The 16316-nt window shown below is 50.0% G+C and overlaps 1 protein-coding gene across 2 annotated transcripts in view; it reads left to right on the plus strand.

The window, feature by feature from the left end:
* Nucleotides 1–822: 822 nt before the first annotated feature.
* The window catches only part of CFAP65 (cilia and flagella associated protein 65), an 87341-nt gene continuing 71847 nt past the window's right edge, over nt 823–16316 (plus strand). For both annotated transcript variants that reach the window (XM_073647378.1, XM_073647377.1), the window contains exons 1-3: nt 823–971; nt 3664–3788; nt 3884–4068. In XM_073647378.1, the coding sequence (XP_073503479.1) occupies nt 3711–3788; nt 3884–4068 (263 nt within the window). In that variant the 5' untranslated portion in view covers nt 823–971; nt 3664–3710. The remainder of the gene's footprint in view (nt 972–3663; nt 3789–3883; nt 4069–16316) is intronic.

A 16316-nucleotide genomic window follows, 5' to 3' on the forward strand; every position in this document is an offset into this window, starting at 1 on the left:
GACGGCACGTGACGTATCTGTGAACGAGGCCTCGGCCGCCGTTCACACATCCTGGACTGTGACGGCACGTGACGTATCTGTGAACGAGGCCTCGGCCGCCGTTCACACATCCTGGACTGTGACGGCACGTGACGTATCTGAACGAGGTCTTGGGCGTCGTTCACACATCCTGAACTGTGACGGCACGTGACATATCTGTGAATAAGGCCTCGGAGCGTCACACGCCCAAAATGGGGACGATAAAAACGACAGCTCATAACGAAAAAAGAAGAGGAACCCCAGAAAGAACCAGGAAAGAAGTTATGGCGCCTGGAAGGTGAGGAGGGAAAAAAGTGATGGCGGAGAGCGGGCCCCGGGACTCTGCCCTCCAGGGGCCACATACACCAGGTGCCGGCCCAGTTTCCGAGACTACCGCAGCTGGACCCTACACCGCTACCACTGGAGGCCGTGAAAAGAGAAATGGCGGTTTTGGAGGCATTTTCCATGGTTTCAGTTGGCGCTCGGTTCTCCACATCACTGGAATGGCGCCATCTTACCTCTACATCTGCATTTAACCCCTAGTGTCCTCAGTGTTGCCTCCGCTGCCAAAAGGAAACAAAATGTGAGCAGATTTTCACCCTGCTACATACAGATACCCGACATTTAGGTTATTATGAAGCACCATCGGCTGATACCTGTCTGGTTACCGCTCAGCAGACTCTTCCATTCACGATGTGCGTTATTCATCCACGTGGACGACGTTTTAGCGGGAGAATTTGCGCCCCCAGCGCAATTTTTACTGCTTCGTCTTCTCACAGATTTGACCTCGCGCGGCTGCCGTCGTTGCCAAGCAACGCTCTTCACCACCACCACACAGAGCCGCGTCCCGTTACCTAGGAGACGGATCATGGCTGCCAACAAGACGAGCAAGCCGTGAGGAGAGAAAGTCACCAGAACCGCGTCTGATATTGATGTCTGCAGCGTCTGACCAGGTGTTAATGGCTTGTGGGTGGTTTTATACAGGAGATAGACACGACTTGTGACGTCACTACAGGCCCCAGAGCTGTATCCTGTGCTCTGCCTAGTTATATATACCAGCCCTGGTTAGTGTTGGGGGCTGGTGGGGTCCTAGTGACCAGACACCCCCTTATTGACCGGTCATTAGTGCTTTTTAGTGGGGCTGCCCCTTTAAATGTACAATATTGCGGCAGAAGCGTCCGTCCGGTGGTTGATGGTGTAGTACCGCGCCCGTGTGTCTGTGTCACCATATATCATTATATCTTCTCATTGTATCCGCAGATAATGTTCTGATTGTTGTCAGAGAATAGATTTATTTTTATTTTTTTTCACCCTAAGATTAAAAACTCAAAATTAAAGGGTTTGACAGCAAGGAGAGATAATACGTGTATGAGCGTGGGGTCCCTCCGGTCAGTGGGACAGGGGTCCCGAGCCTCCACCTGGATGAGATGGAGCAGTCCGGTCTGCTGCCGCCCCCTCCAATGACTATGGGAGGTCAGCGCTCCGCCGGCCACAGCTACCCCATAAAGAAGAATGGCAGGGGTGGTGGGCACGTCCCGACTCCTCTACACTCACAGCCCCTTCCCAGCAGTCGGACCCCCAGCGATCAGACAATTTGCACAATATACTGTAGATTGGTGACAACTTGGGAATGTTAGGAATAACCCTTTAAGTCCCTTTAGGTGCAAAATGATTGGAAGTCCAGAAGGCAGCCCCTCTCTCACCATGCCAGAAGTGGTGGGGTCTCCTGTACCTAGAAATGAATGCTGTCATCCAGCAGCGGTGACGACCGGAAACAGAGACGACCGGAGACAGAGACTACCGGAAACAGAGACGACCAGAGACAGAGACGACCGGAAACAGAGACGACCGGAAACAGAGACGACTGGAGACAGTGAAGCCCAGGAACAGAGGCGACGACTGGGAACAGAGACGACCACGATCAGAGACGACCGGGAACAGAGACGACTGGGAACAGAGATGACCGGGAACAGAGACGACTGGAAACAGAGACGACCGGAAACAGTGATGACCAGAAACAAAGATGACTGTGAACAGAGACGACGACCAGAAACAGTGACGACCGGGAACAGAGACGACCTGGAACAGAGACGACCTGGAACAGAGACGACTGGAGACAGTGATGCCCATGCAGAAGACACTCCTTGCTCGGAGCAGCAATTTGAAGATATTTGAACATTAAAGGAGATGTCAACTGTCAGAAAATCTTGGTCCCTGGGAGCATTTTGTTAGAAAAGAAGCAAACCACACTTTACTCCCCCTCCCGGGGTCCAGCGCTAACATCAGTATTGGCTGCAGTGCGACATCACATCGGGAGCCCTACAGCCAATGACCGAGCTCAGCGGTTCTGCCCGAATAGACAGCAGAGCCACTGAGATCACTGATTGGCTGCAGCACTTGCGATGTGTCGTCAGTACGTCAGACAATAACAGACACCGGGAGCAGAAACAAAAACTTTCTGTAATTTTTTTAAATCAAGTTGCAGCCGAGGGACCGGAGTTTTCCAGAACCAGAAACCATTTCAAAGCTATGTTCACACGTTGCGATTTTGATGTGTTTTTTTCCGCAGGCAAAACCTGTTCTCTTGGCAGTAAAGAAGCAATGTCAAGCAGGTTTTGCGGCGTTTTTTTTTACTGCAGTTTTGTCAGTGTTCATTTGCCTATTGTGCATGCTAATAAAGTTTAGTGCATAAAAAATAACTTGGAGTTAGCTTCCTCAGATTTTGGCACCAAAAACACAGCAAAACCTGATGCCAGAGTTTTTTGCTGTGTTTTTTGTAGCGTTTTTGCACTACTCATTGCTTTCTATGGGTGAAAAACGCTGCAAAAATGCTGAAAGAAGTGACGTTCTGCATTTAGCAAAAACGCAGCTTTTTGACAAAACAGTCAGGAAAAAAAACCAATGTGTGTGCGTGAGATTTCTGAAATGTCATAGACTTTGCTGGTGCTGTAAAACGCAACTGAGAATTTGCATAAAAAACGCATAAAAAAATCGCAATGTGTGAACATAGCGTAATGACTGATAGACAAAACCATTCTCCTCGTGCCGCTGCCCGAGCTCAGCTCTGTATTCACCTCCATAGCCGGGCACGCTGCTTGGTATTATATGAACTCCCATAGATGAATATGGAGGCACAAGAACATTTGCTGCCTCCCCCCATTCAAAGCGGCACCAGATGAGACCCCTTTCGGCTCCATTTTTTGTGCTGGGTATGTATCTGTATTCAGTGTTTATATACCGCCTGACTGTACCCTTCTCTGTGTCTCATAAGCGTAGTAGTCTCATTGTGCCTTATCTTTACTCTGCATCATTTTCCTGTAGTCTGAATGCAGCCTGCAGTGTAAAGAATGGAGGCTGTCATTTCGGATGCATGGAGGAAATATATACACCTTTGTCCTCTTATTTATACTGATATACAATGTAATAATCATGAAAATAACCCTGGATAGAATCATAGCGACTGGATTGAAAACCACCATTCTTTACACTGCAGACGGAGAACTGGAAAAATGATATAAAATAAAAGGTTGAAATTAGAATGTTTATTTTTTTCCGTGTTTGTATTTTTGGACCCCTGTAATACCCGGAGCTTGGGGCTGTGCGGTGAGGGGGACAATCATTTACTGACCTATCTTTGCTCCGCAGGCTGACGTTTCACGAGGAGCTGTATTCACTTCAGAATTTGGGGTGCGATGCTTGGACCAGTTCATATGAGAAATTTGGACTCCTGTCCATTCGGGGGACAGAGCCGGAGCCCCTCAATCAAGCTGGTGAGTGCATATCCCATCCACAGCACCCAGAAACAGTCCTATGTAAGAACCGTCTGTGACTATGACCCCACTCTGGCCACATGTGTGTATTACAGAGACACGTCTCCTCGGAGGCCCGGCCCCGCTGTATTATACGCAGGAAGGTGAAAGAGAAGGACAACATCTTGGGGTTCGAGGTTTGCAAACGTCTTCATTGGCAGAACTGGGAATTAGGAAAGGAAAGCACAAAGAATCTTACCTTGAAAAATGTCCGACTGCAGAAACAGAAGATAAAATTCAGGTGATGACAGGAAGGTGAAGGGAGCAGAGTGTCGGGGGGACCCCAATACTATCATAGAATCATAGAATGGTAGAGTTGGAAGGGACTTCCTGGGTCATCTGGTCCAACCCCCTGCTCAAAGCAGGATTCACTAGATCATCTCAGACAGATGTCTGTCCAGCCTCTGTTTGAAGACGTCCATTGAAGGGGAACTCACCACCTCTCGTGGCCGCCTGTTCCACTCATTAATCACCCTAACTGTCAAAAAGTTTTTTCTAATATCTAATCTGTGTCTCCTCCCATTTAGTTTCATCCCATTGCTTCTAGTCTTTCCTTGTGCAAATGAGAATAAAGATGATCCTTCTACAATGTGACAGCCCTTGACATATTTGTAGACAGCTATTAAGTCTCCTCTCAGTCTTCTTTTTTGCAAGCTAAACATTCCCAGATCCTGCAACCGTTCCTCATAGGACATGGTTTGCAGACCAGTCACCATTCTGATCGCTCTTCTCTGAACTTGCTCCAGTTTGTCGATGTCTTTTTTAAAATGTGGTGCCCAAAACTGTACACAGTATTCCAGATGAGGTCTGACCAAAGAGGAGTAAAGTGCGATAATGACTTCACGTGATCTAGACTGTATGCTTCTGTTAATACATCCCAGAATTGTATTTGCCTTTTTTGCTGCTGCATCACACTGTTGACTCATGTTCAGTCTATGATCTATTAGTATACCTAAGTCTTTTTCACATGTACTGTTGCTTAGCTCTATTCCTCCCATTCTGTAGATGCTTTTTTCATTTTTATTGCCCAGATGTAGGACTTTGCATTTTTCCCTGTTAAAAACCATTCTGTTGGTTGCTGCCCACTGCTCCAGTTTATTTAGGTCTTTTTGAATCCTCTCTCTCTCTTCTCTAGTATTAGCTATCCCTCCTAGCTTTGTGTCATCAGCAAATTTAATCAATTTACCCTCAATTCCTTCATCTAAATCATTGATAAAGATGTTGAACAATACAGGTCCCAGGACAGAGCCCTGTGGTACCCCACTTGAGACATTCATCCAGCTGGATGTGAAGCCATTTACAACCACCCTTTGAGTCCGATCACTAAGCCAGTTATGAATCCACCTAACAGTTGCCTGGTCCATTGCATACTTGGTCATTTTTTCAATAATGATGGTGTGAGATACTTTGTCAAATGCTTTGCTGAAGTCAAGATATACTATATCTACAGCATTTCCCTGATCCACCCACTACACTCAGCCTGCGCCGTGGTATATGGGTATATGAGGGTATATGAGGGTAGTACTTGGGAGAAGGAAAGCCCGTAGCTCTGCATTCCCCTCCGGTATCTGCTATATTCACACTGCTGATTTGCTGCCAAACAACTCCATTCAGATGAAACCAAATCCAAGCAAATTTTGCCAATTTTGTGAATTAGTCCCATGTGGACGTACTGTGCCCCTATAGTATTATAGAGCTTTTCCCACAACAGGAATGCATCACTTATCCACATATGTGGTAAGTGTCTAGTTCCTGGGGCCCCCCACAGTTTGGACCCCACTGTTCACTATGATGGGGATACTGTCCCTGTATTTGGCTGCCTCCCCATAGACTTGCACTGCGTATACGCCATCGACTCCTTATACAAACTCTGCTTCACTGTGATCATGAATCAGGACCGCTGTTAAGGTCATTTTTGGAGGTCCCTTAGTGGGGCTCCAAGGGAACAGATATCACATATCCCATCATTACGTGATCAGTGTAATTTATGGGAATACCGGTATCCTAAAAACATTATTTATCACCTTGCTCAGTATACATGATAAATGTATGATCGTTGAGGGTCCAGCTGCTGTGATCCCCATTGATCCTGAGAACAGCGTCCCCTATGTGAATGGTGCAGAAGGGAGTGTGTGCGACCACCACTCCTATAGAGAGTGAATGGAGCGATAGTGAGCGTGTGTGACCACATCCTATATACAGTGAATGGAGCGGTAGTGAGCGTGTGCGACCATCACTCCTATAGAGAGTGAATGGAGCGATAGTGAGGGTGTGCGACCACCGCCCTTACATACAGTGAATTTAGCGATAGTGAGCGTGTGCGACCATCACTCCTATAGAGAGTGAATGGAGCGATAGTGAGCGTGTGCGACCCCCACTCCTATAGAGAGTGAATGGAGCGATAGTGAGCGTGTGCGACCACCACCCCTATAGAGGGTGAATGAAGCGATAGTGAGCATGTGCGACCATCACTCCTATTTACAGTGAATGGAGCGATAGTGAGCGTGTGCGACCACCACCCCTATAGAGGGTGAATGAAGCGATAGTGAGCGTGTGCGACCACCACCCCTATAGAGAGTGAATGGAGCGATAGTGAGCGTGTGCGACCATCACTCCTATATACAGTGAATGGAGCGATAGTGAGCGTGTGCGACCACCACCCCTATAGAGGGTGAATGAAGCGATAGTGAGCGTGTGCGACCACCACCCCTATAGAGAGTGAATGGAGCGATAGTGAGCGTGTGCGACCACCACCCCTATAGAGAGTGAATGGAGTGATAGTGAGCATGTGCGACCACCACTCCTATATACAGTGAATGGAGTGATAGTGAGCGTGTGCGACCATCACTCCTATAGAGAGTGAATGGAGTGATAGTGAGCGTGTGCGACCACCACTCCTATAGACAGTGAATGGAGCAATAGTGAGAATGTGCGACCATCACTCCTATATACAGTGAATGGAGCGATAGTGAGCGTGTGCGACCATCACTCCTATATACAGTGAATGGAGTGATAGTGAGCGTGTGCGACCACCACTCCTATAGACAGTGAATGGAGCGATAGTGAGCGTGTGCGACCATCACTCCTATAGACAGTGAATGGAGCGATAGTGAGCGTGTGCGACCATCACTCCTATATACAGTGAATGGAGTGATAGTGAGCGTGTGCGACCACCACTCCTATAGACAGTGAATGGAGCGATAGTGAGCGTGTGCGACCACCACCCCTATATACAGTGAATGGAGCGATAGTGAGCGTGTGCGACCACCACTCCTATAGAGAGTGAATGGAGAGATAGTGAGCGTGTGCGACCATCACTCCTATAGAGAGTGAATGGAGAGATAGTGAGCGTGTGCGACCATCACTCCTATAGAGAGTGAATGGAGCGATAGTGAGCATGTGCGACCATCACTTCTATAGAGAGTGAATGGAGCGATAGTGAGCATGTGCGACCATCACTCCTATAGAGAGTGAATGGAGCGATAGTGAGCGTGTGCGACCCCCACTCCTATAGAGAGTGAATGGAGCGATAGTGAGCGTGTGCGACCACCACCCCTATAGAGGGTGAATGAAGCGATAGTGAGCGTGTGCGACCACCACCCCTATAGAGAGTGAATGGAGTGATAGTGAGCGTGTGCGACCACCACCCCTATATACAGTGAATGGAGCGATAGTGAGCGTATGCGACCACCACCCCTATATACAGTGAATGAAGCGATAGTGAGCGTGTGCGACCACCACTCCTATAGAGAGTGAATGGAGCGATAGTGAGCGTGTGCGACCATCACACCTATAGAGAGTGAATGAAGCGATAGTGAGCGTGTGCAACCATCCCTCCTATAGAGAGTGAATGGAGCGATAGTGAGCATGTGCGACCACCACTCCTATAGAGAGTGAGTGGAGCGATAGTGAGCATGTGCGACCATCACTCCTATAGAGAGTGAATGGAGCGATGGTGAGCGTGTACAACCACCACTCCTATAGACAGTGACTGGAGCGATAGTGAGCGCGTGCGACAACCACTCCTATATACAGTGAATGGAGAGATAGTGAGCGTGTGCGACCACCACTCCTATAGAGAGTGAATGGAGCGGTAGTGAGCGTGTGCGACCACCACTCCTATATACAGTGAATGGAGCGATAGTGAGCGTGTGCGACCACCACCCCTATATACAGTGAATGGAGCGATAGTGAGCGTGTGCGACCACCACCCCTATATACAGTGAATGGAGCGATAGTGAGCGTGTGCGACCATCACTCCTATAGAGAGTGAATGAAGCGATAGTGAGCGTGTGCAACCATCACTCCTATATACAGTGAATGGAGCGATAGTGAGCGTGTGCGACCACCACTCCTATAGAGAGTGAATGGAGCGATAGTGATCGTGTTGGACCACCACCCCTATATACAGTGAATGGAGCGATAGTGAGCGTGTGCAGCCATCACTCCTATAGAGAGTGAATGGAGCGATAGTGAGCGTGTGCGACCACCACCCCTATATACAGTGAATGGAGCGATAGTGAGCGTGTGCGACCACCACTCCTATATACAGTGAATGGAGCGATAGTGAGCGTGTGGGACCACCACCCCTATATACAGTGAATGGAGCGATAGTGAGCTTGTGCGACCACCTCCCCTATATACAGTCAATGGAGCGATAGCGAGCGTGTGCGACCACCTCCTACATACAGTGAATGGAGCAATAGTGAGCGTGTGCGTCCACCACCCCTATATACAGTGAATGGAGCTGTAGTGAGCGTGTGTGACCACCACCCCTATATACAGTGAATGGAGCGATAGTGAGTGTGTGCGACCACCACCCCTATATACAGTGAATGGAGAGATAGTGAGGGTGTGCGACCACCACCCCTATAGAGAGTGAATGGAGTGATAGTGAGCGTGTGCGACCACCACCCCTATATACAGTGAATGGAGCGATAGTGAGCGTGTGCGACCGCCACCCCTATATACAGTGAATGGAGCGATAGTGAGAGTGTGCGACCACCACTCCTATAGAGAGTGAATGGAGCGATAGTGAGCGTGTGCGACCACCACTCCTATAGAGAATGAATGGAGCGATAGTGAGCGTGTGCGACCACCACCCCTATAGAGGGTGAATGAAGCGATAGTGAGCATGTGCGACCATCACTCCTATTTACAGTGAATGGAGCGATAGTGAGCGTGTGCGACCACCACCCCTATAGAGGGTGAATAAAGCGATAGTGAGCGTGTGCGACCACCACCCCTATAGAGAGTGAATGGAGCGATAGTGAGCGTGTGCGACCATCACTCCTTTATACAGTGAATGGAGCGATAGTGAGCGTGTGCGACCACCACCCCTATAGAGAGTGAATGGAGCGATAGTGAGCGTGTGCGACCACCACCCCTATAGAGAGTGAATGGAGTGATAGTGAGCATGTGCGACCACCACTCCTATATACAGTGAATGGAGCGATAGTGAGCGTGTGCGACCATCACTCCTATAGAGAGTGAATGGAGTGATAGTGAGCGTGTGCGACCACCACTCCTATAGACAGTGAATGGAGCAATAGTGAGCATGTGCGACCATCACTCATATACAGTGAATGGAGCGATAGTGAGCGTGTGCGACCATCACTCCTATATACAGTGAATGGAGTGATAGTGAGCGTGTGCGACCACCACTCCTATAGACAGTGAATGGAGCGATAGTGAGCGTGTGCGACCATCACTCCTATAGACAGTGAATGGAGCGATAGTGAGCGTGTGCGACCATCACTCCTATAGACAGTGAATGGAGCGATAGTGAGCGTGTGCGACCATCACTCCTATATACAGTGAATGGAGTGATAGTGAGCGTGTGCGACCACCACTCCTATAGACAGTGAATGGAGCGATAGTGAGCGTGTGCGACCACCACCCCTATATACAGTGAATGGAGCGATAGTGAGCGTGTGCGACCACCACTCCTATAGAGAGTGAATGGAGAGATAGTGAGCGTGTGCGACCACCACTCCTATATACAGTGAATGGAGTGATAGTGAGCGTGTGCGACCATCACTCCTATAGAGAGTGAATGGAGCGATAGTGAGCATGTGCGACCATCACTCCTATAGAGAGTGAATGGAGCGATAGTGAGCATGTGCGACCATCACTCCTATAGAGAGTGAATGGAGCGATAGTGAGCGTGTGCGACCCCCACTCCTATAGAGAGTGAATGGAGCGATAGTGAGCGTGTGCGACCACCACCCCTATAGAGGGTGAATGAAGCTATAGTGAGCGTGTGCGACCACCACCCCTATAGAGAGTGAATGGAGTGATAGTGAGCGTGTGCGACCACCACCCCTATATACAGTGAATGAAGCGATAGTGAGCGTGTGCGACCACCACCCCTATATACAGTAAATTAAGCGATAGTGAGCGTGTGCGACCACCACTCCTATAGAGAGTGAATGGAGCGATAGTGAGCGTGTGCGACCATCACTCCTATAGAGAGTGAATGATGCGATAGTGAGCGTGTGCAACCATCACTCCTATAGAGAGTGAATGGAGCGATAGTGAGCATGTGCGACCACCACTCCTATAGAGAGTGAGTGGAGCGATAGTGAGCATGTGCGACCATCACTCCTATAGAGAGTGAATGGAGCGATAGTGAGCGTGTGCAACCACCACTCCTATAGACAGTGACTGGAGCGATAGTGAGCGCGTGCGACCACCACTCCTATATACAGTGAATGGTGAGATAGTGAGCGTGTGCGACCACCACTCCTATAGAGAGTGAATGGAGCGGTAGTGAGCGTGTGCGACCATCACTCCTATAGAGAGTGAATGAAGCGATAGTGAGCGTGTGCAACCATCACTCCTATATACAGTGAATGGAGCGATAGTGAGCGTGTGCGACCACCACTCCTATAGAGAGTGAATGGAGCGATAGTGAGCGTGTTGGACCACCACCCCTATATACAGTGAATGGAGCGATAGTGAGCGTGTGCAGCCATCACTCCTATAGAGAGTGAATGGAGCGATAGTGAGCGTGTGCGACCACCACCCCTATATACAGTGAATGGAGCGATAGTGAGCGTGTGCGACCACCACTCCTATATACAGTGAATGGAGCGATAGTGAGCGTGTGGGACCACCACTCCTATATACAGTGAATGGAGCAATAGTGAGCTTGTGCGACCACCTCCCCTATATACAGTCAATGGAGCGATAGTGAGCGTGTGCGACCCCCTCCTACATACAATGAATGGAGCAATAGTGAGCATGTGCGTCCACCACCCCTATATACAGTGAATGGAGCTGTAGTGAGCGTGTGTGACCACCACCCCTATATACAGTGAATGGAGCGATAGTGAGCGTGTGCGACCGCCACCCCTATATACAGTGAATGGAGCGATAGTGAGAGTGTGCGACCGCCACCCCTATATACAGTGAATGGAGCGATAGTGAGAGTGTGCGACCACCACTCCTATAGAGAGTGAATGGAGCGATAGTGAGCGTGTGCGACCACCACTCCTATAGAGAGTGAATGGAGCGATAGTGAGCGTGTGCAACCACCACCCCTATATACAGTGAATGGAGTGCTAGTGAGCGTGTGCGACCGCCACCCCTATATACAGTGAATGGAGCGATAGTGAGAGTGTGCGACCACCACTCCTATAGAGAGTGAATGGAGCGATAGTGAGCGTGTGCGACCACCACTCCTATAGAGAGTGAATGGAGCGATAGTGAGCGTGTGCAACCACCACCCCTATATACAGTGAATGGAGTGCTAGTGAGCGTGTGCGACCACCACCCCTATAGACAGTGAATGCAGCGATAGTGAGCGTGTCCGACCACCGCCCCTATAGAGAGTGAATGGAGCGATAGTGAGCGTGTGCGACCACCACCCCTATAGAGAGTGAATGGAGCGATAGTGAGCATGTGCGACCACCACCCCTATAGGCGGTGAATGGAGCGATAGTGAGCGTGTGCGACCACCACCCCTATAGAGAGTGAATGGAGCGATAGTGAGCGTGTGCGACCACCACCCCTATAGAGAGTGAATGGAGCGATAGTGAGCGTGTGCGACCACAACCCCTATAGACAGTGAATGTAGCAATAGTGAGCGTGTGCGACCACCACACCTATAGAGAGTGAATGGAGCGATAGTGAGCGTGTGCGACCACCATCCCTATAGAGAGTGAATGGAGAGATAGTGAGTGTGTGCGACCACCACTCCTATATACAGTGAATGGAGCGATAGTGAGCGTGTGCGACCACCACCCCTATAGAGAGTGAATGGAGTTATAGTGAGCGTGTGCGACCATCACTCCTATAGAGAGTGAATGATGCAATAGTGAGCGTGTGCGACCACTACCCCTATAGACAGTGAATGGAGCAATAGTGAGCGTGTGCGAACACCACTCCTATATACAGTGAATGGAGCGATAGTGAGCGTGTGCGACCACCACTCCTATAGACAGTGAATGGAGCGATAGTGAGCGTGTGCGACCACCACTCCTATAGAGAGTGAATGGAGCGATAGTGAGCGTGTGCGACCACCACTCCTATAGACAGTGAATGGAGCGATAGTGAGCGTGTGCGACCACCACTCCTATAGACAGTGAATGGAGTGATAGTGAGCGTGTGCGACCACCACTCCTATAGAGAGTGAATGGAGCGGTAGTGAGCGTATGCGACCACCATCCCTATAGAGAGTTAATGGAGTGATAGTGAGCGTGTACGACCACCACTCCTATATACAGTGAATGGAGTGATAGTGAGCGTGTGCGACCACCACTCCTATAGACAGTGAATGGAGCGATAGTGAGCGTGTGCGACCACCACTCCTATAGAGAGTGAATGGAGCGATAGTGAGCGTGTGCGACCACCACTCCTATAGACAGTGAATGGAGCGATAGTGAGCGTGTGCGACCACCACTCCTATAGAGAGTGAATGGAGTGATAGTGAGCGTGTGCGACCACCACTCCTATAGAGAGTGAATGGAGCGATAGTGAGCGTGTGCGACCACCACTCCTATAGACAGTGAATGGAGCGATAGTGAGCGTGTGCGACCACCACTCCTATAGAGAGTGAATGGAGTGATAGTGAGCGTGTGCGACCACCACTCCTATAGAGAGTGAATGGAGCGATAGTGAGCGTGTGCGACCACCACTCCTATAGACAGTGAATGGAGCGATAGTGAGCGTGTGCGACCACCACTCCTATAGAGAGTGAATGGAGTGATAGTGAGCGTGTGCGACCACCACTCCTATAGAGAGTTAATGGAGTGATAGTGAGCGTGTGCGACCACCATCCCTATAGAGAGTTAATGGAGTGATAGTGAGCGTGTACGACCACCACTCCTATATACAGTGAATGGAGTGATAGTGAGCGTGTGCGACCACCACTCCTATAGACAGTGAATGGAGCGATAGTGAGCGTGTGCGACCACCACTCCTATAGAGAGTGAATGGAGCGATAGTGAGCGTGTGCGACCACCACTCCTATAGACAGTGAATGGAGCGATAGTGAGCGTGTGCGACCACCACTCCTATAGAGAGTGAATGGAGTGATAGTGAGCGTGTGCGACCACCACTCCTATAGAGAGTGAATGGAGCGGTAGTGAGCGTATGCGACCACCACTCCTATAGAGAGTGAATGGAGCGATAGTGAGCGTGTGCGACCACCCCTATATACAGTGAATGCAGCGATAGTGAGCGTGTGCGACCACCTCCTATATACAGTGAATGGAGTGATAGTGAGCGTGTGCGACCACCACCCCTATATACAGTGAATGGAGCGATAGTGAGCGTGTGTGACCATCCCTATATACAGTGAATGGAGCGATAGTGAGCATGTGCGACCACCACCCCTATATACAGTGAATGGAGAGATAGTGAGTGTGTGCGACCACCACCCCTATATACAGTGAATGGAGCGATAGTGAGCGTGTGCGACCACCCCTATATACAGTGAATGGAGTGATAGTGAGCTTGTGTGACCACCACCCCTATATACAGTGAATGGAGAGATAGTGAGCGTGTGCGACCACCACCCCTATATACAGTGAATGGAGCGATAGTGAGCGTGTGCGACCACCACCCCTATATACAGTGAATGAAGCGATAGTGAGCGTGTGCGACCACCACTCCTATATACAGTGAATGGAGAGATAGTGAGCGTGTGCGACCACCTCCTATAGAGAGTGAATGGAGCGATAGTGAGCGTGTGCGGCCACCACCCCTATATACAGTGAATGGAGCGATAGTGAGCGTGTGCGACCACCACCCCTATATACAGTGAACGGAGCGATAGTAAGCGTATTCGACCACCACTCCTATATGCAGTGAATGGAGCGATAGTGAGCGTGTGCGACCACCACCCGTATATACAGTGAATGGAGCGATAGTGAGCGTGTGCGACCACCACCCCTATATACAGTAAATGGAGCGATAGTGAGCGTGTGCGACCACCACCCGTATATACAGTGAATGGAGCGATAGTGAGCGTGTGCGACCACCACCCCTATATACAGTGAATGGAGAGATAGTGAGCGTGTGCGACCACCACCCCTATATACAGTGAATGGAGAGATAGTGAGCGTGTGCGACCACCACCCCTATATACAGTGAATGGAGCGATAGTGAGCGTGTGCGACCACCACTCCTATAGAGAGTGAATGGAGCGATAGTGAGGGTGTGCGACTACCACCCCTATATACAGTGAATGGAGTGATAGTGAGGGTGTGCGACCACCACTCCTATATACAGTGAATGGAGCGATAGTGAGGGTGTGCGACCACCACACCTATATACAGTGAATGCAGTGATAGTGAGCGTGTGCGACCACCATCCCTATATACAGTGAATGGAGCGATAGTGAGCGTGTGCGACCACCACCCCTATATACAGTGAATGGAGCGATAGTGAGCGTGTGCGACCACCACCCCTATATACAGTGAATGGAGCGATAGTGAGAGTGTGCGACCACCACTCCTATAGAGAGTGAATGGAGCGATAGTGAGCGTGTGCAACCACCACCCCTATATACATTGAATGGAGTGATAGTGAGCGTGTGCGTGTGCGACCACCACCCCTATAGACAGTGAATGCAGCGATAGTGAGCGTGTCCGACCACCGCCCCTATAGACAGTGAATGGAGCGATAGTGAGCGTGTGCGACCACCACCCCTATAGAGAGTGAATGGAGCGATAGTGAGCGTGTGCGACCACCACCCCTATAGACGGTGAATGGAGCGATAGTGAGCGTGTGCGACGACCACCCCTATAGAGAGTGAATGGAGCGATAGTGAGCGTGTGCGACCACCACCCCTATAGAGAGTGAATGGAGCGATAGTGAGCGTGTGCGACCACAACCCCTATAGACAGTGAATGTAGCGATAGTGAGCGTGTGCGACCACCACCCCTATAGAGAGTGAATGGAGCGATAGTGAGCGTGTGCGACCACCATCCCTATAGAGAGTGAATGGAGTGATAGTGAGCGTGTGCGACCATCACTCCTATAGAGAGTGAATGATGCAATAGTGAGCGTGTGCGACCAACACTCCTATATACAGTGAATGGAGCGATGGTGAGCGTGTGCGACCACCACCCCTATAGACAGTGAATGGAGCGATAGTGAGCGTGTGCGAACACCACCCCTATAGAGAGTTAATGGAGTGATAGTGAGCGTGTGCGACCACCATCCCTATAGAGAGTTAATGGAGTGATAGTGAGCGTGTATGACCACCACTCCTATATACAGTGAATGGAGTGATAGTCAGCGTGTGCGACCACCACTCCTATAGACAGTGAATGGAGCGATAGTGAGCGTGTGCGACCACCACTCCTATAGAGAGTGAATGGAGCGATAGTGAGCGTGTGCGACCACCACTCCTATAGACAGTGAATGGAGCGATAGTGAGCGTGTGCGACCACCACTCCTATAGAGAGTGAATGGAGTGATAGTGAGCGTGTGCGACCACCACTCCTATAGAGAGTGAATGGAGCGGTAGTGAGCATATGCGACCACCACTCCTATAGAGAGTGAATGGAGCGATAGTGAGCGTGTGCGACCACCCCTATATACAGTGAATGGAGCGATAGTGAGCGTGTGTGACCACCTCCTATATACAGTGAATGGAGTGATAGTGAGCGTGTGCGACCACCACCCCTATATACAGTGAATGGAGCGATAGTGAGCGTGTGTGACCATCCCTATATACAGTGAATGGAGAGATAGTGAGTGTGTGCGACCACCACCCCTATATGCAGTGAATGGAGCGATAGTGAGCGTGTGCGACCACCACCCCTATATACAGTGAATGAAGCGATAGTGAGCGTGTGCGACCACCACTCCTATATACAGTGAATGGAGAGATAGTGAGCGTGTGCGACCACCTCCTATAGAGAGTGAATGGAGCGATAGTGAGCGTGTGCGACCACCACCCCTATATTCAGTGAATGGAGCGATAGTGAGCGTGTGCGACCACCACCCCTATATACAGTGAATGGAGCGATGGTG

This window comes from Phyllobates terribilis, unplaced genomic scaffold (genome assembly GCF_046119375.1).
Source record: "Phyllobates terribilis strain yellow unplaced genomic scaffold, ASM4611937v1 Scaffold_9__5_contigs__length_417890890, whole genome shotgun sequence".
NCBI classification, from domain to species: Eukaryota; Metazoa; Chordata; class Amphibia; order Anura; family Dendrobatidae; genus Phyllobates; species Phyllobates terribilis.